The 22,865-nt window shown below is 35.6% G+C and overlaps 1 protein-coding gene across 6 annotated transcripts in view; it reads left to right on the top strand.

Annotated features, from left to right (window-relative positions):
• CACNA1D (calcium voltage-gated channel subunit alpha1 D) overlaps positions 1-22,865 on the top strand; it is a 198,837-nt gene that overhangs the window by 63,889 nt on the left and 112,083 nt on the right. For all 6 annotated transcript variants that reach the window (XM_074879365.1, XM_074879369.1, XM_074879370.1 and 3 more), the window contains exons 4-7: positions 6,533-6,672; positions 10,497-10,639; positions 11,997-12,149; positions 13,089-13,285. In XM_074879365.1, coding sequence (XP_074735466.1) covers positions 6,533-6,672; positions 10,497-10,639; positions 11,997-12,149; positions 13,089-13,285 — 633 coding nt within the window. The remainder of the gene's footprint in view (positions 1-6,532; positions 6,673-10,496; positions 10,640-11,996; positions 12,150-13,088; positions 13,286-22,865) is intronic.

Genomic DNA, 22,865 nt, shown 5'->3' with positions numbered 1-22,865 from the left:
ACTCAACTAGAGACATAGAGATAATTTAGTCACCAAAGGTGCAATCCATATGAGCAGTTAAATGATTCTTTAAAATACGGTGCCTACACAAGCTGTCTCCTTTTCCACACTGGAATCCTAGTCCTTAGGAATTCTGAGGTCTGTCCAACTCTTCGTACTCTGAGATGTAGGGATGAGGGTGTTCTGGGAGCAATTTAAGGTCAGGGGTCATTGCTGGTCAAACATAAAATGGTCTCGTGTATATGGAATGTCATGTGGTCTTGAAGTGTGGAAACAATGTCTATTGGCCCATGTCTGTATTAAAGAAGTATAATTATGGATATATAATTACATTTTTTAAAGTTGCTGCAGAGCTCTGTCAAAAAGCCAAAGCTTTACTTACAGGAACACTAATGCAGACATCTGACATAATTGAGAGCAGTAGTTGTGTCCCCTCAGGTGGATCCAGGACTGATCAGGAAGATGCAACACAACTTAATTGGATTGATCAGAACAGAAATCCTTAAAACACTGTTTCGCAAACTCTTCCACCCTTGTTTGCTATTATGTATCTAAAGACATAGTTAACCCAACAGTTATCACTGAATTATTGAGTAATAAATAATTCTAATTCTTCTAATAAGGGCAGAGTAATTTCCACATCTAATCTAGGAAGTAAATTGTTTAATCAGCTTTAAAAGCAGAAAAAAAGGTAAAGCTCTAGTGCTGTTTTCTTTTTGCCAGGTCTATGGATATCACGTTTGTTTCATTCTCTATACTGGGGAACCACTATAACATTTTCTGCATGTGGGAATAAATAGGTTTACTTTTCTTTTTTTTAGTATTACTGTGGTGCAGCTCGCAAATAATTTTCAGGGGAATACAGATATAGGAAGTGAAAAATTGAGTTGTTATATTTCAAAATTAAAGACTCAGTTACTTTTCTGTCTTATAAATACTGTGTTTTCCCAGTGGCAGAATTTGAAAGAATGACTGTTTGTCCAAAAGATAAAAGGCTTTGTATGTTGTCAAGGCATCAGTCATGCATCTTATTTAATAGCACATGATTGCTTTTTAGTCTCCAAATCAAGAATGTCAAAGTGTCTGGTTTTGTGTATGTCTAAACTGCAAAAAGCTGATCAGTTTGGCTGCTTTGCTTTAATTGAATCACTTTATTTGCTAAGCAGTTTTTATTCTGATACGTGTATGTTACTCTGGATGCAAAAATTTATTTCCCCAGTTAAGAAATAATTCTGACCTCTGATGCCCAAGGAGTAGAAATTAACATGAGAATACTTAATTACATAGCATCATAGATTAAGGTTTTGCAAATTAATGACTTTTTATTTTTAAACAATTATCTTGTAAGACCTTTAAGTTACATGCCGAGTTTTGGTGCATCACATTACAACATGTAACAGTAGCTTGCATATTTCTTTCAGAGATTTTGAAAATATGAAGATAATAAATGATGACTAATGTACACCATCTGGCTAGGGTGGGGGGAAAAAAAAAAGATTCTTCCTGAGCAACAGGGTTTCTGCTAAGCTGATTTACTTAAGAAAGTAAATTAATTTTTTTCCTGAGAAAAAGTAGTTCTAATGACTTCACTGAAACTCAGTTGGTAAGGGTAGCCTTTGTTTTGTACTCCATGACCAATATCAAAGCGGAGCTGATTGGTCTCTATCAGAAAGGCAGTATACCTTATCAGTCCTGTTGTTGCATCATATATTCAGAAGAAGATTGCTGAGACTTGAAGATTTTGAACAACATTAGCAACAGCGTTAAGACAGCCTTGCAGGAATCAGCCGCCTGTAAAGAGAGATGACCTAGCTCTGCGTGGTATCAAATCAGTGAACCAAGCTACTATTAATCTCTACAGCCATAGGATTAGATCCTTAGCAACACAGACATATTTTTGTGCTTCATATCTTCTTTAGATTTACAGCTGTCAGGTTTTTTCACTGCTGCTTTTGTGATGCAGTATAGAACTAAGTGCAGTAATAGATATTAGAAATTATGTACAATTTCTAATTCAATCTGTGCAATTTTTTAGAACCAAAATTGTTTTATCAGTTTCTTTTAATACAGATTTTGTTTTTCAGACAGTCACTCAGTCTTACGTATTTCCTTTTTTGTTTGGTTGTCTTATTTCTTAGTGTTCCTACTTCCATTTTTAATGAAAAAAAGTATTCACTTAAAGATCTCAACTAATTTGAACAAGTAAGATGTGCAGGGATAGTTTTTTCCACTATAAGAGAAAATAAAGCAGATAAATGTGTGCATCATAAATTGTTAGAACTGCAGTCTGTATTTTTAATTATCTCTTAATGTTTTAGATTTATTTTTACACAGCAAACCTACCTCTGCAACTCTTCCAGTAATACTGAAAATGGTATGATAGATTAAATTTTATTTATTCTTCAGTAATGGTTGCTTAAGCTCTGGACATGATAGGTGATGTATGGCCTACAGATGTATCTCAGTTGCAGAGGCAAAAATTGATGTCCATAGTGATGGTCAAGGAATTACAGAAGTGTGAGAAGGGACTGCCAGTACCTTCCCGAGGGTGAACAGGTTGTTAACTTTGCAATTTGTGTTAGAACATCTGTTGGCTGCCTACTTATTAAAAAAACCCAGTCTGTAAAGAAAGCACAGCCTGTACTTTGAATATTGTTAACTACTGGGCCAAATCATTCATCTGGCCTCTGTGGAAGACACAAGTTGCAATTTAAAATTAAAAAAAAAAAAAGTGTGAGAGCATGGAAGAAAAAGGAAGGAACAGTGAGGAAGGGAGGTAAAAATGAAACACTGGAAAACAATAGGTCTCTTCAGTTGTAGATGTATAGACACATCTGTGTTCCTTTTCTCAAGGTTTTCAAGAAATTGTGGCTTTTGGATTGCCCAGTGGCTGTTGTTACGAAGCATCTTTCCCTTGTGCAATTGGCTCCATTAATAGCGTCGTCCCTGATTCTGTCTTGTATCCATTATGTTTCTAGGGGCAAATTCTGGAACCAGGTGTATATATATGCTTTACAACAGAGAACAAGGATGGAAGGAAACATTTCCATTCTTCTACAGTGAGGAAGGAAAACTTTCCCAGTGTTCACCGTTATGTAGCATGCTGGGCCTTTTACATGTTAAATGTGTAGTGGGTGTAGGTAGTTGTACATGCCCTGAACATATCTGTACTTTTCCTTACGATCACGTAAGAATTATCAGAATCATATCAGAATAAGAAAAATTACAGAACTGTTAACTGGGAAAGAGCTCTGGAGGTTATTAACTGGGAGAGATCTCTGGAGGTTACCTAGTCCTTCAGCTCCTAGCAGGACTGTTGCCAGCACTAGATCAGGTCGGCTCTACCTTTACCTAGCCGCATCTTCTAAAGTTCCTAATCTGAAGCTGCATGTTCACATTCTGCACTGCTCTTCTGATAAAGAAGTTTTTCTTAACATCCTCTAAACCTACAGCTTGTGGCTCTTTCTCCTTATTTTACCATGTGCTGCTACTTAGCATTTGGCTTTATAGTCTTTTTAACCCCCTTCAAGTAGTTGTAGTCTACTGTTAGACCTTCTCTTAGTCTCCTCTTTGGAGAGGAAATCCTCCTTGCTATAGAGGAGAGCTTTCCTTCATTGGAGTCTGCACTTTCTCAACACCTTTTTTGAACTAAGACACCCAAAACTGTAGTGTTATTGCAGCCTCACAGCACTGAGTAGGAGTGGATAATAATTTCCCTCTATCTGCTCACCATGCTGTTCCTAATACAGCTTAATATGTAATTTGTCTCATTTACAATGAGCACATATTTAATGTGGTGCCCACTGTGACTTTCAGGTCCTTTCTTAGCCCATATTAGTGTGGGGTTATTTAACCTGAGGTGCAGAACTACACAGTTTTCCTTGCTGAGATTCATGTGGCTTCTGTTGGTCCAGCTGTCAAGGTTTCTTATGGTCCATCTGCAAAGTGACACACACTGATGTTAACCCTACCACTGGGTTTAAAAAACGAGCTTGTCTTGCATCCCATGTTGTTTTAATAGAATGTTTGCTGTACTTTTTAGGAAGTAAGAAACAGTCCTGCTTTCACAAAAGAGAAATAAAATAAACAGGAACAAGACCAATATTATTTTAAAAGATGGATGTTAAGCGATAGGGTAGAGTTGTTAATTTGAACTGTCACATTAAAATGAACTGCAAGGGTATGTGACTGTTAAACAAGTTACACTTGGGACTAGGACTGGTGACTAGCCCAAATAACAGAAGAGCATTAGAATGTTCTTTGAAGGGGAGCAGTGAAGGGCAAAGATGCTTTTTAGGATGGAATCTGGTAGGTTGATGGGTGAAATGAAATTACATGTTTGCCTGTAATAAAAGGACTCTGGACAGGTCATCTTGGCCTAGAGGGTCCCATCCAGTCCTGCGTCCTATGTTCCCTTTACATAAAGAAGCTGTTGAAATTTTGCATATATGAAACTTCCTGTCTCTTTTGTCTCATTTTTTCTTTTACTACTATAATTTTGATATATATTTTGCCCATAGCAAATGCCAACCATAATATTTTTGTCTTCCTTATGTTGTCTTACATTATTTATCTTTCTATATCCAAGCTGCAGACTTAGCTATTTCTGTCTCCCTGCATATAACTGTTATTGTGAAATGTGTACATGGCAGGATTCACTTGAATTTAAGCATTTTTGCAGTATGTTTCTTGGGAATGCTGATAATTCCTATTATTGTAACCTCTGCGGTGCTCTTTAGCCAAAAAAAATCTGATGGCTAGAGAGCACAAACTATTCACATTTCTTCTGAGGCCACTTCACTCTTGTTATCCAGTAATTGTTCCGATTTATTGGTGACAAATTTAACAAGTAAGTGGAAGGGACAATTTCAAAATTAGTATTAGGAAGTATGAGGAGAAGAATGTCCATCAGTTTCACTGGTCCAGAAGATGTCATGCAAAATGTAACACCACTGAGGAGAAGCTGCCTTGGGTGAGGGTCTACAGTGTTTAGGAAGTGTACTCAAAGCAGAGGAGAAAAGGCAGGAGTATGGGACTGAGCTGGGCAGGAGATGAGATCCAGTAATCCTTGCTTTGCACTAAGAGAAAGCCTTACCTCTCCTAGTGATCCCACAGTGTCTTGTTGGACATGAATACATGAAAAGGAGTATGTACTTTGTTGATAAGCCTCTACATTTACTGAGTCACCAGTGTCAGATTTATAAATGGATATATCACGTCCTGTACATAACCAACTCTAAATGGCCTTTTCACAAGGGGAAAAAAATGTAGCTTCCCAAATTAAAGACTGTACATGTGAGAATATAAAGATATTTGTTTAAATTGCCATCAGTTAAGGTTTGTTTTTCATTTGGTTGTATGTGAAGGTGCCACGCTGTGTAACAAATAGCAAATACATAGTCTCATGTGTAATGTCTGTACTATATTTGAGTATGTGATAGTAGAACATTATAATCCTTACTGAGCAGTTATAGTCCATATAATTAACATTGTGTGTGGTAAGTGAGCAACATCATATGTTCCTGAACAAGTTTAAAAAAATGAATCATTCTCTTTGTGTCTTTTATTCTTGGTTCTAATATTTGCATAGCAACAGATAACTAAGCAAAGTATTATACAAAGTGATGAAATAATGTTTTCTGAAGGTAAAAAGAGCAAATATGTTAACTGACTGTTTTGATAGCAGTGACTTCTACAATTTATCCCAATCAAATATGCTATTACTATAGAAAGAAGCCACAGAAAATATTATCCAATTAGCTAGGAAAGGAGATTCAATGTATATCTCTGTTTAAAATAAGAATTTTGGTAAAGTGAAGAAACTAATAATGTTTAAAAAAGCACTGAAACAAATCTGAAGTTGGAGCTTCGGTGAAGCAAGGTGGTAATACGCTAACTTAAAATTTCTTCAAGAATATTAGGGTAATTTAAAGAAATCCTGGTGATGTGGAAGGAAGAATAAGTCAATGTAAACTTCCACATCAAGATGAAAAAGTTGCCAGACAGTGTGAAATTAAAGGAAGACCCTGTTAAATAGCTTATAAACTTTTGAATCTTCTTAGTATGGGATAACAGTGTCTCAAACTCCCTTATTAGGTAGAACTAATTAAATAAAGGCTGATATAATGAATAGTCAAAGTAAGTGTACCACTGTATACCTTTTAAGGATATTTCCAGGGCCCTGGAAAAAAAGCATTTTCTGCTTTTAATGATTGCTAAGAATCCTGTTGACCTGGATGGGACTTTTTGCTTAAGCAAAGGTAAAGTGTACTTCCACGTTTGCAGAAACAAGAGCCTTTTTCTCTCACAGAATGTGAAAACAGGAAAGTCTCTTGCAATTATGTAATTATAACCTTGCCAGTACAGCTGTCATTAAGTGCTATGCAATTAAAACCTGTAAAATAAACTGCCATGAGGTATTGTATCTCCTTAGTCCCGATCAATGCAACTTACCCACTTACTGCAAATTCTAACTAGTAAAAGAGCTGTTAAATTATGTTACCTTTCATTGTGCTTTTTTTGTCTTTTACAGGAAAAAGTAGAATATGCCTTCCTGATAATTTTTACAGTTGAAACATTTTTGAAGATTATAGCATATGGATTATTATTACACCCCAATGCGTATGTTAGAAATGGATGGAATTTATTGGATTTTGTAATAGTAGTAGTAGGGTAAGTAACTTATCCTTTATTATACAAAGATTTAAAATCTTCTTTACAGTGAGGTCAGGTGCAGGTCTGTTTGGCTGTGAGTAATGGCCTACACTTGATTTCTGTTCCTTTGGAGTATAAGAATGAACTGATATGAATGAAAAATTACACAAAGTCCTAAAAGTTTTCAATGCTACCTGTGGCTGCAGGCTGTGTCGCACAATCAGCTTTGTAGTAAAAGTTCCCAGGGAATTCTGAGTTCTGCCAAAAATTTTCCTTGGTTGTTGTTTTGCAGAATCTTTTCCATCTGATTTTTCCAAGATGAACTCCTGATATCTTTCCATGTAATAAAGATTGATCTGTTTATGTCCATACATTGTTATTTCATTTATTCATTTATCCCTATACTGCGGTTATGTGGAGTTGATCTATTCTACAAAGACCCCTGGGAGAAGACGTGTTTTGAAGTGGAGAAGAGTGGTCGGGGAGAAAGAGTTAACTGAGTGATTCCTTGACCTTCCTGAAAGCTGAGGAAAATCAGATTTTCCTTCGGGGTGCTTCACATCAGGCCCCAGATATATGTGACTCTGTCTTGCCTGGGGGAGAATGTATGCTAAAAATGCCTTTTTTTTTTTTTTTTTTTTTACCCTGTATGCCTTGCTGTACCAGGAAACCCTGGAGAGTTTGTTCCCCTCAGAGAGGGAGGCTTGGACCTTATGCAGGTTCTTACAGAAGAGTGGAACGTCCCACATTCACATTATCCACCTGCTTATGATAAATAACATTTTGTGTCAGCAATTTCGTGTCAATGGTTGTGCCACTTCATTAGAAGATCCTGTCTTCAGCCATCTAGGGAATTAATCTCGAGACATATATTCCCCAATTCCCTAAATATTGTGGAAATTATATTGAAAAAAGGAATTTCCAGTACTGTACATTTTGTTTACTGAAAATATTTGTTATACAGAGCATGGAGAACATTATCCACATATAACTTTGTATGTTGTGGCTGGCTTGCAAAGACCTTGGCATGCAGTGTGCAATTCTAATTTAATTTTTAAGTTCAAAATATATCAGGGATTGCCTGTAATTGAAAAGGCACAGAAATTACAGTGCGTGCTGCTCTTAAGTCACGTCATTACATTAAGGGAAAAGAAAAGGATGCAAAGTAAAGGAATTTGTGGTAAAGCATTGTTAAATTTGGGTAAGTATTATGAATGTATGAATGCCTGATTTATGACTCTTTGATTCTGAGCTAGTAAATGTTACAATTGTATTTGGGCCAGTTGCTTGGCATTCAGGCAGTTTTAATCGAGGACTAAAATTTGTGTATAAATAGATCCTTCATCAGGTCAGGTCATTCTCAACAGATTGGCCTCTGTGCCTGAAGGGGAAGCTTGGTGGGCAGGTGTGGAGACTATCACACATAAGAGCTCTATTCTCTTGCCAGGCAGTCACTTGAATTAGACCTCTTCCCTTTTGTCAAGTGACCATGGAGTTACGGTAACCCTGAAGCAGTCTAATTAACATGACCTCTATCTTTGGCTGTGTCCTAAATACATGATAACTAAAAAATTTTCCATTAACTCATAAAGCACTCATTATTAGAGGCTAACTCTAGTTAGGTCAAATGCTCACACTGCATCTGTGGAAAATATGAAGAAAAAAGGACTGCATCTTATCAAATACCTAAAGGACCACACTAAGATTTAAATCCTAGCTCAAACCCAAAAGTTTTGGGATATAAACTATTGTGTAGGTTGTCATCAGTCTACCTGGAAGACAAGGTGGACCTTTCATAACGTGTCAGGCACTGAGACAGCTGTGAGCAGTTTCTGTTTCTTCTTTTAAGAAGTACACAACCCACATAAGCAAGTAAGCAAGCATGAGTCCATTTATTTAATTAATACTTAAAAGCCCAGTGAAAAATTAATTTCCACATATAACCTGAGGTGGATATGGAATCACTTCTGGATCTGATTCTATTTGACTGGTTTCATTGTGAAATTTCATTAGGTGTTTTAATAGTTTTGAAAGAGCTGCCATGATGTCTTATACTGAATGTATTAGATGAAATTTGCTTCATGTGCTTTCTCAGCAGAAACTGTAGCAGTCCAAATGCATAAATATTAATGATACCAAAAGAAGTCTATAGTAGTAAAAGGGAAGCATGTATAGAGACTTCTTTTTACAACATCAAATTTGGCATTTAAATTTTGGTAAACTGTACAAGAAATTGTCAATTTTAATAAAGGAGATCAATGGTTTTAAACCTTAATGGCTTTATAGAATAGACATAAAATGACAGAGCTGTAGACATAGCTGTGAATGTGTTGTTTTCTCCTGTCTTTGTCACTTCTCTCTGAAACTAGTCAGAGTATGAATTACTTTCAGAGCAGTCTACTACTTGCCTGCATGCTATGCCACATAATTTCCATTGATTTCTGTGAAAGAATGAGGTCCTGGTAGAGAAAGCACCTTCCTATGCCTGTAGCCCTTTAATTTTCTGAATGATGTATGAACCGACAGACAGAAAGCAGTTTCTCATTAATTTGGGACCTGATTCAGAAGTCTGTTTAATCATGCCTGCCTTCAGAGCATGAATAGTCACTCTGAAATCATTGAGGTGGCTCATTTGCTTGGAATTATGCTTCTAATAAATTATAGGGCTAAATCAGGACCTGAAATATTAAATGTTTGGATTTCTGTAGTTATAGCAGTATGTAGGTTGGTGGTGTTCATTCTAAGATATGTAGTCTTTGTGACTGGCTTTCATTCTGGAGTAGAATGAAGCGGAATGGAGATGAGTATTGACTGATACAGGCGAATTGCTTACTGGGGGAAGAAAAAGTCTTCAATATTCTAGTTTGGGCAACCTATTAAACATAACATGATTTCTAGCAACTCTCCAGCATTGACAGAGTTGTGAACCAGAGTTGTGAAAACTTCTCTTGACAATACCAAAAACCTGCACATTTCAGGAGTCCTTTACAAGTGTGAAACATTTTTCGGGATTACAAAACTATTGACTTGATAATCCTTTCAGGAGAAGTTCAGTTTTGCAACTACTGAACTACAGACCCTGTGCAAAGGATAATATGGTTTGCGTGGTCTAGCCACAGTCTAGAAAACCACGCATCTGAAATGCAGGTCCAAACTAAAATAAACCTAAGAATACTTTGCACTTCAACCACTTGCATTGCTGTGAATTGCTGCTAGAAGTGGGAAGGAAAATAAAACTCTTGTCTTCCAAACTGTTCTAATGAATGACTAGCTCATTTCTGCAGTGAAGAAATACAATATAATAAATGAGTCATCTGGGAATATTTTTATCCTCAAAGATATTATGTGTAAGAAACAAATCTTTTTGGTGTTATTAAATGTTGGACTCTAATTATTCTTAATATATTCAGTTTTTGCTGACTGTGTTAAGAATATTGAACTGTGGTGTCACTTGGAAGTTCATATATTCTACCAAAATTAAAACAGATGGTTTCTAGTGATTATCTATTTCATGTTCTAAAGAGAAGACTAATTCTCCAAACCTTATGGTTAAAATGTTTGAACAAAGAAGTGGCAAAGTAACTTCATTTATTTAAAAATAGCAGATTGTGTATACAAGCAGAATGCTAATTTATTGGATACTGGGTGATCATCGCTCTCTGGAGGGATTAGAAACTCTTGCACTCATAACTCTTCCTGTCATGATTTAATGTGTAAACATACCTCTCATTTTGACAGCTGAACAGCTTTTCAGAATTATCTGCAGTTCAAGTAATTTCCTAATACCTTTGATTGCATGGTAAATGGATGTTGATGACCTTATCCTTCATCTCATTTTCTAGATTATTTAGTGTAATATTGGAACAATTAACCAAAGAAACAGAAGGTGGCAGCCACTCAGGTGGCAAACCTGGTGGCTTTGATGTCAAAGCCCTAAGAGCCTTTCGTGTATTGCGACCTCTCCGGCTTGTATCAGGAGTGCCCAGTAAGCTCTTTTCTATTTAATTCCATTGGAATGAATACTGTAACTGATCTGATTATTTAACTATCTTGTTCTAGCACTGACAGAAATGAGATAATATAAAGTTGATTTTTTGTTATCTGGTCATGTATAAAAAGTGAGTTTCAAGATGAATGATACCCTACTTCAAGCTGAACAAAGGATTGTGAATTCATTCAGTGTATGATCTTCTTACACAGTTCAATAAGCAGACAGGGGAATACACTTCCTTTTTAGAAGCTTTATGTAAAAGTAAATTACATGTTAAAATGCAAATACATGAGAAAATTCAGATTTTTTTATTCCAAAACCCTGCAGATCTGAAAGTGTAGGTGGTCCTAAAATAGTTTATATGTTGGTAAGCGTATGCCAAAGCACATTACACATTTCATATTTCCTGCCCCCTCCAATGCACATGAATGCCTTCTGTTTATCTCAGTAGAGCTAACAGATAAATTAGGAAACTTAAAAAGTGGAACAGTATTATTTAAAGAAAGCAATTGAATTTTCTGATAATCTTTCCTATTTTAATATGTTATTAATTACTGAAGCTATTTGGGCTGAATAAGATGTTCATGGCTTACAATTCAGCTCTTTCCAGGACATTCAAAAGAAGAATCCTAATGCTGTGTTTATATATTATATCATAGTCTGTTACATGGAGATGATCATGATTGTATATATTTAGCAAAAGAACTTTGGTGAAGAAAGAAGCAGTCTTATGAAATGTCAGAAAGGAAGCCTATTAAAATAAAAGAGGCATATTTTCATTGGTACTATGGAAGCTTCATTAGTCTGGGATTTACCTCTTTTGGTTGGCTAAGCATTTAAGGAGAAAAGAGAAGAAAAATGGGGTAGTTCTAAAAGTGATGTGAGGGATACACGATGAAATAGTTTGTTCAGAGTAAAAATGTGTTTTCTCAGGTAACTATACTCCATTTATCTCTCTGGACCAAAAATACAGTTCTGCAACTGGCTGAGTGTACATTTTCTCAGGACTTGCCACAAAGTTGTGGTTGTAGCACAGAACTTTTTAAAGGTCATATAAAATGACCTACAGCCACACACTGACTACATGCCCTTTCATTCTAAACCGTAAATTCTTGTGACAACCTTTATTAACAGAGGAAATAATTAGACTTTGACAAAAAAGTTTTAGATTCTTATGAAGTATTTTGTTACAGGAACATTTTGTGGTTCTAAGCAGTAGAAATTTTTTTTAAAACTGATTCACTCTGCATCCCTGTATTATTAATTTCTAATAATGTGTAATTATAGAAAATTTGGTAAGGAAAAGCATAGAAGTCTGGTTCATATCTTGTATCTTCTTTTTTTCTTTTAGGTTTACAAGTTGTCCTGAACTCCATTATAAAAGCCATGGTCCCCCTCCTCCATATTGCCCTTTTGGTATTGTTTGTAATCATAATCTATGCTATTATAGGATTGGAACTTTTTATTGGAAAAATGCACAAATCTTGTTTTCTTATTGATTCAGGTAAGCCTGAACTCTTGACTAAAATAAGGGATTAATTCTGTTTTCTTTCAAGTCTGTGGGATTTCAGTTTGAAGTAGAACAGGGGACAAAGCACTAAAACTGTTGTAACCCCAGTTTTCACTGTGGTTCATAATTTTAGGAAGAGTGCATTAAATTTAAAAAGCAAAAAAAATGCAAACCAATTAGAGACTAGAACATGCTCTGAATAGGTTTTAATTTCTGAAATATATAACTGAAATGTCAGTAGTGAAAACAGTAAGGGTGACTATCCACAAGGGAATAGTCACTCAGTAGTGTTTTTCTAATCTCTGATTACTGAAAAGCAAGCTAGTTCCTATTCCAGGGAAGATATGCTTTCCTGAGTTCACAATCTGGCAGTGTCTCTCCTTCAAGATTGTTGCAGTGTGGCAAGAAGTGCAGTTCTGAAATAAGTAAAGAAACAAAACAGTGGTCCTCCATCTAGGTGTAATGATGAAAGTGCTTGTTGTGGGAGAATTTTGAAGGAGTGAAACATCATGAGGGAGAGGTCTCATCTGATGGCTAAGGCTACATTTCTATCAGCTAAGTAATGAAGTAGACTATATGTAAGAATTAGTCCAGACCTCCTTTCCTTGGTGATCCATATGTTAGTATGAAATGGCATGAAGTGAAGAAACAGTGATGAAGAGAAAAAAAAAAAAATTAGCATGAGGAGATTCTAAAAAGGTATGTTGTATTATTACATGCTTCTCTTCACTGCTTAATTACTCGAGCTCTTTTATACATTCAGTTTTGATTATGTGAGAGAAACTCAAAGCTTTGAATCTCCCCTTGCCTTTCAGCAGTTCTCAGGTTGATACCTGGATTTCCCTTCCAACAGGGTTGGTATTTATTCATGCGAAGAGTTAACTCACAAAATTTTGAGAACTGAAAGTTCTGATTTTTTTTGTCAATTTTCAGATATACTAGTTGAAGAAGATCCAGCACCTTGTGCATTCTCAGGGAACGGACGTCAGTGTGTCATGAATGGCACTGAATGTAAGGGTGGATGGGTTGGACCAAACGGAGGCATAACCAACTTCGATAATTTTGCATTTGCAATGTTGACTGTGTTCCAGTGTATAACCATGGAAGGATGGACTGATGTGTTATACTGGGTAAGTTCATAAATTGCTGAGCTTTCTTTACTTTTAAACAAGCTTCAATGTTCAAGTGAGAAATAAGCTGTTTTACAATGTCATCAGCAGGAAATCTTGGCGTGTTTTTCAGGAGACGGGCTCAGCTGCCTACTTTTTCCAGTCACGGTATCTTACTGGACTCCTCAGGCTAAAAAGACATTTTAGAAACAAATTTATTCGTTGCTTATTTGGATTTTTTTTTGCCTATTCCATTTGGATAAATGTAATATTACATTTATGTCCTTTGGACTAGCATTTTTTCATGCAAGTTTTTAAGTATGTCTTTTCTGGTTAAGCTTAAGAGCTCTTTTTTTTTTTTATAGTATTTCTGCAAAATATTTTATAATATTAACATAAATTAGAACAAAGCAAGCTCTCAACTGTCATCACTTGCCGTGGGGATTGAAAACCATTTGTTAACCATTCAGAAACAACAAATCACAAGAGCTGTGAGCCTGACATTGTCTCTGTAGAAGCAACAAAAGGTATTAAAAAACCTAACTGTCTAAGTCCCCACCTTTAAATGCTGCTCTAGCAGCAGGTATGTAATCTCCACAATCTTGCAACGTAAACAGACAGCTGGACACAGACTGGTAAACTGAAGGTATATTTAGTCATCATTTTACAAATGAGAAGAGGAAGAAATACAGAGGTTTTTAAAGGAATAGAGTCACATAAATATACAGGTAGAGTTTTCCCTGCCTAACCCCATTCCAGTCCAAGGATAGTACGTTCTTTTGTGAGTCTTTAAGGACCTAAATATCTGATGTGAATGATTTGTCCAAGGTTATTTGAGAAGTCTGTAACAGAACCTACCTACCATAGGTGCTGAAAATCAGTGAGAATATTCTGTACTACTTGGTACTCAGCAGTAAGTCTTTGCAGCAATTAGGACCTTACAACAAATACAGTTCTAACAGTTCAAAAGTTGGAAAATACTTATGAAAGAAGAAAACTGGTTACTAGTAAGCATCACTATTAATTAACAAGCTGTTAAAAATGGATGAGCCTATCTCAAGATGTATCTTATTGGAACTATATGTTATGTTGCTCACGGCAGCTCACATCTTGGATTTCTTTAAGTTTGTCTGGCCAAGTGGGACTATTTACTGATAGCACATCTGTTGTGGAGTGTTGGATGCAATTAAGGATGTAGTATTACCCACTGAATGAACACTTAATTTTATGTGGTCATTTGTTGCAAATCAAGGTGAATTATGCTATTGCTCAAAAATGTAACACCAGAGTGTAGTCTCAGATAAAATCTGTGCTACTAGAATATAAAAATATGGAGATTTTTTTTAAACAATGTCACTGTTAAATATAATTAAGATTATAAACTGGCATTCTTTTAGGGTTGAAAGACAAAAAAAAATTGGCAAAATATGAATCTCTGCTTCCACTGTTTTATCAGAGATACAAAATAGGCTATAAACGTGCAAACCTTCAATACCAAAGAGTCTAACAATAATGTATTGCTACATATAGGCTAATGTATTGTTTCACATAGTGTAGGTTTATCAACTCTTTGGGTTTTGCCCTCCAACTGTTCCTAATTTTCTCAAAGAGACTGTGTGAATATAGAATTAGTATGTGCTTTATATGATTTGTGTTTGTGATGATGACAGTTATTTTTATCCCTCCTGAAAGAAAAGGGAAGGTTTGCCATGATTCGTTAGGAAAAAAAACCACATTTAACATCTTTCAAGACAAAAGTATGCCCACATTTCAGTACCTGATAATTCCTCCAACTGTCACTAATTAAAAAAAAAAAAAAAGTAAAAACTTTGGGCAGTTACTGTATTTAGAATGTGATTGTTACAAAAGATAGAGAAACAATTTAAGCTGAGTGCCTCAGTATTAAACATTTTTTTCCTCTAAGAATTAATGAGCTAATTGAGCTGATGCAATTTAAGAAATCTTTGTAGTCTTCATTTACAGCACAAAAAATAAAACTATTAAAATAGGATGCTGAATATTGTCATGATCAGACAAAACATAAGGCACAAGAAAATTAAAAATTCAAAAAATTCAAAACTGCACACGAGTTACTTATTTCTCTATAATGAATTCCTGATGTAGAAGATATTTACAAATACACAGATTTTAGTTTTTGTTTTATTACAAATGGTACTGGGATTAGACAGAGAAGCAAATATTTATTGACCTAGTGAAATATAATCAAAGTCTGATATTCAACTGGCTCTGGAATCACTCTTAACTGACATTTATATAATTAAATTATAGATCTGGATTCTTTTGATGTGTAGATCAACAAATTTCCCATTGTCAAGCTGGAATTACTTGCTAAGGACAAGAGGAATGACTATATGTTTCAATTTTACCCCTGGATTAAGCTGACGTAGATTTAGCTGTTGCTAGCTAAAATTTTTAAAAGATTTTGTTTTAATTGCAAATAGTGAAAACATTAGGGATATACCAGATTGAAATAAAAATGTCCAAAGAATCTAAGGAGACCATTTTAACTAGAGGTGCATGGGTTTGTGGGTTGCTCTTTACTTAGAAATCTGTTGATGATACGCAGACTGAACGAGTTCTATAGAAAACATAAATAAAACCAAACTCACAAATATTAGAAACTGCACAAAATTCTGATTTCCATTTGGTCACTGTGTGAGCAGTAAAATTAACTGTGTAGGCGTATCTTGCTAGCAGGTGTAATCTGAGTGGGTGATATATGTGCAATATTTTGCATCATGTTATGTGGCATTCTGTTAGCAAGAATGACAGCTGAAAATGACAGCTTCCAATAACACTCGCTAGCACAGCTTGTTATCACCTGGTTACCAACAGTAAACTGGGCTTAAAAATTCTCCAACCGTCAATGATGATTTTTCTCTTATGCATATCTATTATAGATTGAGGGCTTGATCCTGCTACTGCTAGGCACCCTGCAGTTCCTGGTGACTCACATGGACATCCTGCTGCTCACCAGTTTGCATCTGAATCCCATATGTCCTATTATTTTTTAGAGTATCTTCAACTGACTACTTTTCTCTGTCTAACTTCTGTATATCTCACTGGATAGCATGTATTACGTGCTTCATCCACAAAAAAATGTGACTCCTTAGTGCCAAATGCTAGACTTCTCAATAGAGGTTAAGGGGTAGCATCCTTGTTTTCACCAGCCAGTGCAGCATATGTGTTCCCAAATTGTATAATATGTTTGTGGCTGTACATCTGTACATCTCCATTTATATCAGGCCTGTGTTTATTCCCAGTCACAGTCCTTTCTGTTTGCTCTCTAGCCCTAACCGAAGGCTTATGCTGTTAGTTTTGGATCCCAGAGCAGTCTTTGTTATTGGCAAAGTGGCAGCTTCTGTGTGCCCAAGTTCTTAATGCTCTGGCTCACATTCTAAAGCTGAGAGCATAGTATTCTTTGCCTCGTTTCAATTTATGCTAGCGAGCACTCAAGAATTACAAAATCAGAGCATGCATTTGCATATCTGGCTCTAGATTTTTTTCCATGTCTTTCAAACATCTAGATTTGTAGTCTATTAATGGCAAACACGTATTTTGTAAATTGCTTTTTATTTTTAGCTATTTCACTTGATATGTAGGAACACACATAATGAGCAGCAGTACTTGCCAGTAAAACCCCCAATTTTCCCATGAGTACCAAAATTATCACATTTAATTCTTCTTTTTTTCACCATAGTGAAGTTATCTTGAGTTACTACACTTGAATTATCTACACTGACACTACTGTAACTTGAATGAGAGGTGGGCAGGGCCTCTGTGAAACAAACTACTTTATGCAATGGGCTGCCAGCACAGTTGATTCAGTGATGGAGCAACTGTATTGGTGACTACTGAATTTTACTAAGTCAATTTTATGGACAGATGTGGCATTACCAGCTCAAATATTAACAGCTCCTCAGTTCTCTGACACCTATCTAGCACTATTCAGATTGATCTGGAGATGTTTGAGATTGAAGCACTCAAGCTGAAATTGCTGAATAATGATACATTGATATTTTATATGGTTTTGCCCATTAATATACCTGCTGATATGTTAACAAGATATTCTCTCAAGGATTCATGATTAAAATACATAATTTATTATTTGAAATGTATAAGCAATCTAAAATATATCTAAAACTTGCATAAGGTTTAAGGAAAAGGGTGTCCAGGTTTTTTTTAATATACCCTTTACTAATGTGTCAACTCTTAAAACTGTGTCCTTTACTACTGTTTGATAGTAACTTATGTTATCATCAGAGAAATACTTCATTCATAATTCCTCTGCTTTTATAACAAAAAGAAGTGTGCACTTAGAAATCTGTTCCTTGCTTTAGAAATAAAGCTTTATTTGCCCCAATATACTCCTTGAAGCATCTTAGAACACTGGAAGAAAATCAGTCATGTCTGTAACACGTTCTGTTTCGGCTGCACTGCACTTCTGCATATGTCTAGTATGCAAGTGTCTGTGCAGCCGTTGCACTAATGTTACTGAAAGTAACATATCAAGATAGAAAAGACTGTATCAATATTTCTTTAAATGTATTTCCATAACCAAGTACAAGAGGCTTCCTTACTAGCTTTCCAATAGTACAAGATGACTTTCTTTATTGTGGATAAACTAAAAGGTAGAAAATCACTTTATGTTTGTTTTCTAACTGGATGAGAATTTGAAAAAATGATTGTAACTCCCACATAAACCTATGCATAGAAAAGAAAACAATTACAATAACAAAACAAAACAGTCTGAGTCTTCAGATTGTCAGTGTGATGATCAGGAACTCAGACAATCTTCTAATCATGTCACCTTTTAGAATGCTCCTAGTTCAAGAATCGTAAAGGACAGCCTACTCAGAAGTACTATAAGGGGATATAAAGTACTTGAAATCAGCTGATGTGCAGCCAAAGATTTTCCCTAAACATAAGCAAATATTTTGCAAATACATATCACAAGAAAACCCTTTGGCTCAGGCACAAAATGTATTATTAGTCCATAAAGAGAAAGTTGCAAAGTATGGTTGAAGTATTATCAAAACTGTCATCAGAGCGCTGAGCAGGAATCTCTAAAAAATCTTCCAAAAAATGTGACTGCTAGTCAAATAAGCAATACTACTCTAGAACTTTGAATTGAATGATTTAATAAACCAATGGGAAATAACTAATCTGAGTGATTTAAGTCATATTAGTCCCATTACAACTGCAGAAATGGAAGGCATGTTATTGCATCTAAACAATACTTGTCAGCAATGAATTTCAGCTTACAGTCTGAGAGAGGTCAAAGAATGCTTGACACCTTTTCCCCTTTGTAAATCAGTTGCAAATATTCAGCAAACAGTGCTAAAAATTGTGAAGAAATTGCTAGAAAAATCTTAGAAAATATTTATCTCTGCCTTTGTCTGTTATGTGTGAGGAATAGCTTAATGCTATTCTCTTAACATCACTCAACCCCACTAAGGGTCATCTAAGGGAGACTCTTCAGTGAAACAAGTCATCGCATCCCCAAAGGCACTGAAATGCTGGATGCACAGTGCTCCCAGCCTTTGATCACTACATAGCCAGAAATTTAACACATGATATCTAGCTGGGGAAAGAATGATAGAAATTTTGGATGACAGTATTAATATAGTGCATAAATCACACTTAAGAGCCAGGGATTGCAGGCAGGATTTTTTCAATTTGTGTGTTAATTATTTGAATCCAACTTCATGTTAAAATCTAGTGATTTGGACTAATTACTTTTTTATGTTCTCTAGATATAAAAAGCTCCAAATCAAGCAATTTTAGATTACAAAGAGACAAGAATGAAATGACCAGTAAATTAGAAACCTCAGAAAGAGAGAAAGGGAATGATCACATTCAGACATGCCAACAGACTTACCAAGCCAAGATATATACACATTAAAAATTTGAATTAGCATCAAAAGGATGATCATATAATGTAACTTTTTTCAAATGAACATCCTGACACAAAGACCCCACCTGAGGAGGATTTTAAACTACCTCACAGGGAAATACCTTTCCCATGCAATGAACTTGATTTACTTTAACAAGATATCTAGTATCTCAGGCTTAGCTGACTGCTGACCTGTACTGCAATCAAAGCATAGAATTAATTTCTTGTCATAGATCATTGCAAATACTCAAAAGAACGTACAATTTCTCCCCAGAAGATTTAAAGAAAATGGATAGAAACTGGATTAGAAGTAGGCTAGACTTTAAGTAGTACTAAGAACTCTACTAGTTGAATAACTAGAGTTTCTTCCAAAAACTTCGCCACAAGAAGCAAATAATCCTTTTAAAACCATCCTAGTTCCCAGATTGTCCCAGGATAACAGTTTAGTAGATAAATTCAGATCTACCTTGAGTATTAGGGTTTTGTTCATTGTTTCTACATAAACTAAGGTAACAATTTTACATCATCTATCCAAATAGTACATACTATTATGCTTGCATTTTTTTATATCCAGCATCTGGGAAATACTAAATACATCCAATTATTATATAATGTTGTATGGTATATATACAGGTGGCATAGCAGATGTTAAAAGAAAAAAGGTATTTAGTACATATCACCAAAGTGGATACTATTACTCTCTTCATTTTAATATATTGCAGCTAATTCTCTAAAAATAAACATGCTGTTCATCACATTAGTTAATTTATTTCAGTAGGTTTTTGAGCCAACCAAATCAATACATAGGTTTTATAAATCTCTTCTGTGCAATTAGTTTGGGCAATATAGATAAATAGGTAGAAGCACTAACAAATGGTTAATCCTAACTTAAAATGCTGCAACTAACGAAGGAATCAAACACTTTGATTTTTGTTATACCTGGAATATAGGTTTTGTTAAACCTGGTAGAACCCTCCTAAAATCCAATAAAAAACGTTCTCTGGGTTACTGTTTTGTAGAGGCAGTACTCTTCATTTTGTTATGGTAGTGCCCATGTGCTGTGCAGATTCAACCTGGGATGGCTACCTGAAAAAGAGAGAATAATTTCTTAGCAGTCTCATTTGACATCTAGTCTTTCCTTGGAACAATTATTTGATCCCTGCACCCCCCTGCCCCCCATTAAAGACAGCAAGCTGATTAAGGACATGCCACCAACAGTAACTAGCCAAAATAGCATTAGATGCAAAATAAAGTGTCTGAATGAAAAAAAAATTAAGACCAGCATCTAAAATTATTTATAATCAATATTAGAAAAAAAAAATTAAGCAAGCAGCTTTTGCAGAATAAATGCTTTATGTGAGTACCTAAAATATATACTTCATTAGCTAACAATGGGTAAAAATAACTGAAGGAAGAAATTGAGGTCTGTTCAGATAGATCAAAGCAATTTAATAGAACTGAAGCAGTGTCTTACAAGTTGAGGTTTAACTTGAGTGGGTCACTTATATGTGTTCTATATGCAACTTTATAGCACGGTTTACAGAAGAGGTGGCCAAATTTAGAGGTGATTAAGTAATTATAAGGCTCTCCAGGTACTGTAACCATCTTTCACTTCAACGGATGTATTTCTCTTTAGGCCTACCATAATGCCTGAGCTATGGCATTCTGATTTTCCAGTTGTTGCTGAGCTGAAACACTTAACAGAGCAGTGGTCTCCGAGTTCACACCCGTGTATCTCTCTGCTCGTTTCTGTGTCGGCAGTACAATGAAGTTGAGTCTGGCCAACCAGGAGAGTGTCAGGGAAATCTGTGCTTTAAGTCCAAAACCCCAATAAGATTGAATATAAAATCACTTGCTTTTACAAACCAACCTGGAGGCTGCTATGCTTCAAGCATAGTTTTAAGTCAACATTAAGTTAACTCCACTTCAACCAAGAATATCCCAAGACCTTTGAAGCTGGAAGGCTTTGAGAAACTGTCTGGTATGCTATAAAATGAGTAGAAAAAATAGCCTGTGATCTGAGGTTTTGTGAACCTACATTTTATCCTTCAGAGAATGCAGGATTAGTCCCATTTCACAAAATACTAATTTCTGAAGGATTTTTTTGCCTGCCAAGAGACTGAGTTTGTCAGTCTTAATTTTTAAGATGATTAGGTAGGTTATAGGTAACAGTAAATAAACCCACCAGTTATGTGTCTATTAGAATGTTATCAAAGGAGGAAAGTAAAATTGAAACCTAAGGAAACTAAGAAACAAGAAATTAAACGAATTTGAAATTTTGTGGAAAATAATTCAAAATAAGTTAATGCATCAGCGCATTATATGTGTAATAGTACAAATGCAGAATTAGAGGTGTTATTGCATTGCTTTATCATTATCCCCAGTTAGGGCTTAGATTAATTGATACATACAAAGAGCTTGCAACAATTTTCAGTAAAACAGTACCAGGTGTACAGAAAAGTAAGACCTTTATCTGCATGCCATTACATATGGGGATTTTACTCACAATTACCACAGATAGGGATAAATGAGACATTTAAATGATTTCTGATTGATGTTTTAGATTGGAGTGTGCCATCTGTTGCTGTGTAATACTAATGGTTATATCTGCTGTAAATTTGGCTTTGTCCCTGTTTCACTTCAGAGTCTTGGTCTCTGATCATCTACACTGCATTGTAATAATAGTTGACCTCAACTACAGCACAGCTAACAAGGTAATTCACTCCAAATGCCAGATGAGGCAGTTTCAGACTGTACCAAGCTTGTCCTATCAGCTCATGATAATTCTTCAAGACTTTGCAGACATATACTCACAAACATATATGTGTAAATATAAAAAGCCAAATATACAATGAGAATTAACTATTGTCCACCAGTTTAACTTGCATAGAGTAACTTGTCTCCAGATCTGGTAGCATCAACAAAGGGACCCTTTTACAAGGACTTTTGAACTGTTAGTTACTGCATCACTCGTGAAAGGGATAGGAAGAGCTTCAGAGTTCAGTTCAAAATTCTTTTCAAAGCTGTTTAAACATACGAATCTAACATCTGAAAGGGGTGAAAATGCCAGAGTGTAGCCAAAAGTGGCATCTCTGGAGAACAAGCATTTTTAAACACTTATCTAGGTAGCACACATCTACTGTTACAGTGAAACAATTAAGTGACATGAAAAATGCTTTGTCTTTCATGTCATGCCTCATCTCATCTGTCCTCTGGTTGATGCAATGGACAAACTAATTAGAACTGAAATCCAAACAGTAAGACCAGATCTGGAAAAAGGTACAAAGAAAGGCAAGAGGGATGGTACTTGGGGGTGTCTTTGCAATAGGTGTTATGGATGCTAACAGCTTAATGGACTCAAAAAGAAATGAGACAAGTCCAATGAGAGCCATTAGATATGACACCTCCTTTGGTGTAGTACATCCCTGAGCCACAGAGGGTGGGAATCATGCAAGACCTTTTGCTGAGGATTTGAGATGTGCTATCTCCTAGACTTCCTGGTGTTACTTTAGCATAAATCAGGGGCTTTTACTGGTTATGTTTCTTAGTTGCAACTTCCAATGCATCTGGAATTTGTGTCTTTGTAACTTCTTATTCTGCACTATGGGTGAGAAGTCAGCATTAATCCTTTCAACTGAAAATAACTTGTTTCTGAGGATAGAGATTTTCCTATGCTCATATATT

The sequence above is a fragment of the Strix uralensis genome, chromosome 10, assembly GCF_047716275.1.
Source record: "Strix uralensis isolate ZFMK-TIS-50842 chromosome 10, bStrUra1, whole genome shotgun sequence".
NCBI lineage: Eukaryota > Metazoa > Chordata > Aves > Strigiformes > Strigidae > Strix > Strix uralensis.
Note: the sequence above shows the minus strand (reverse complement) of the source record. Positions and strands in the feature narration are given on the sequence as shown.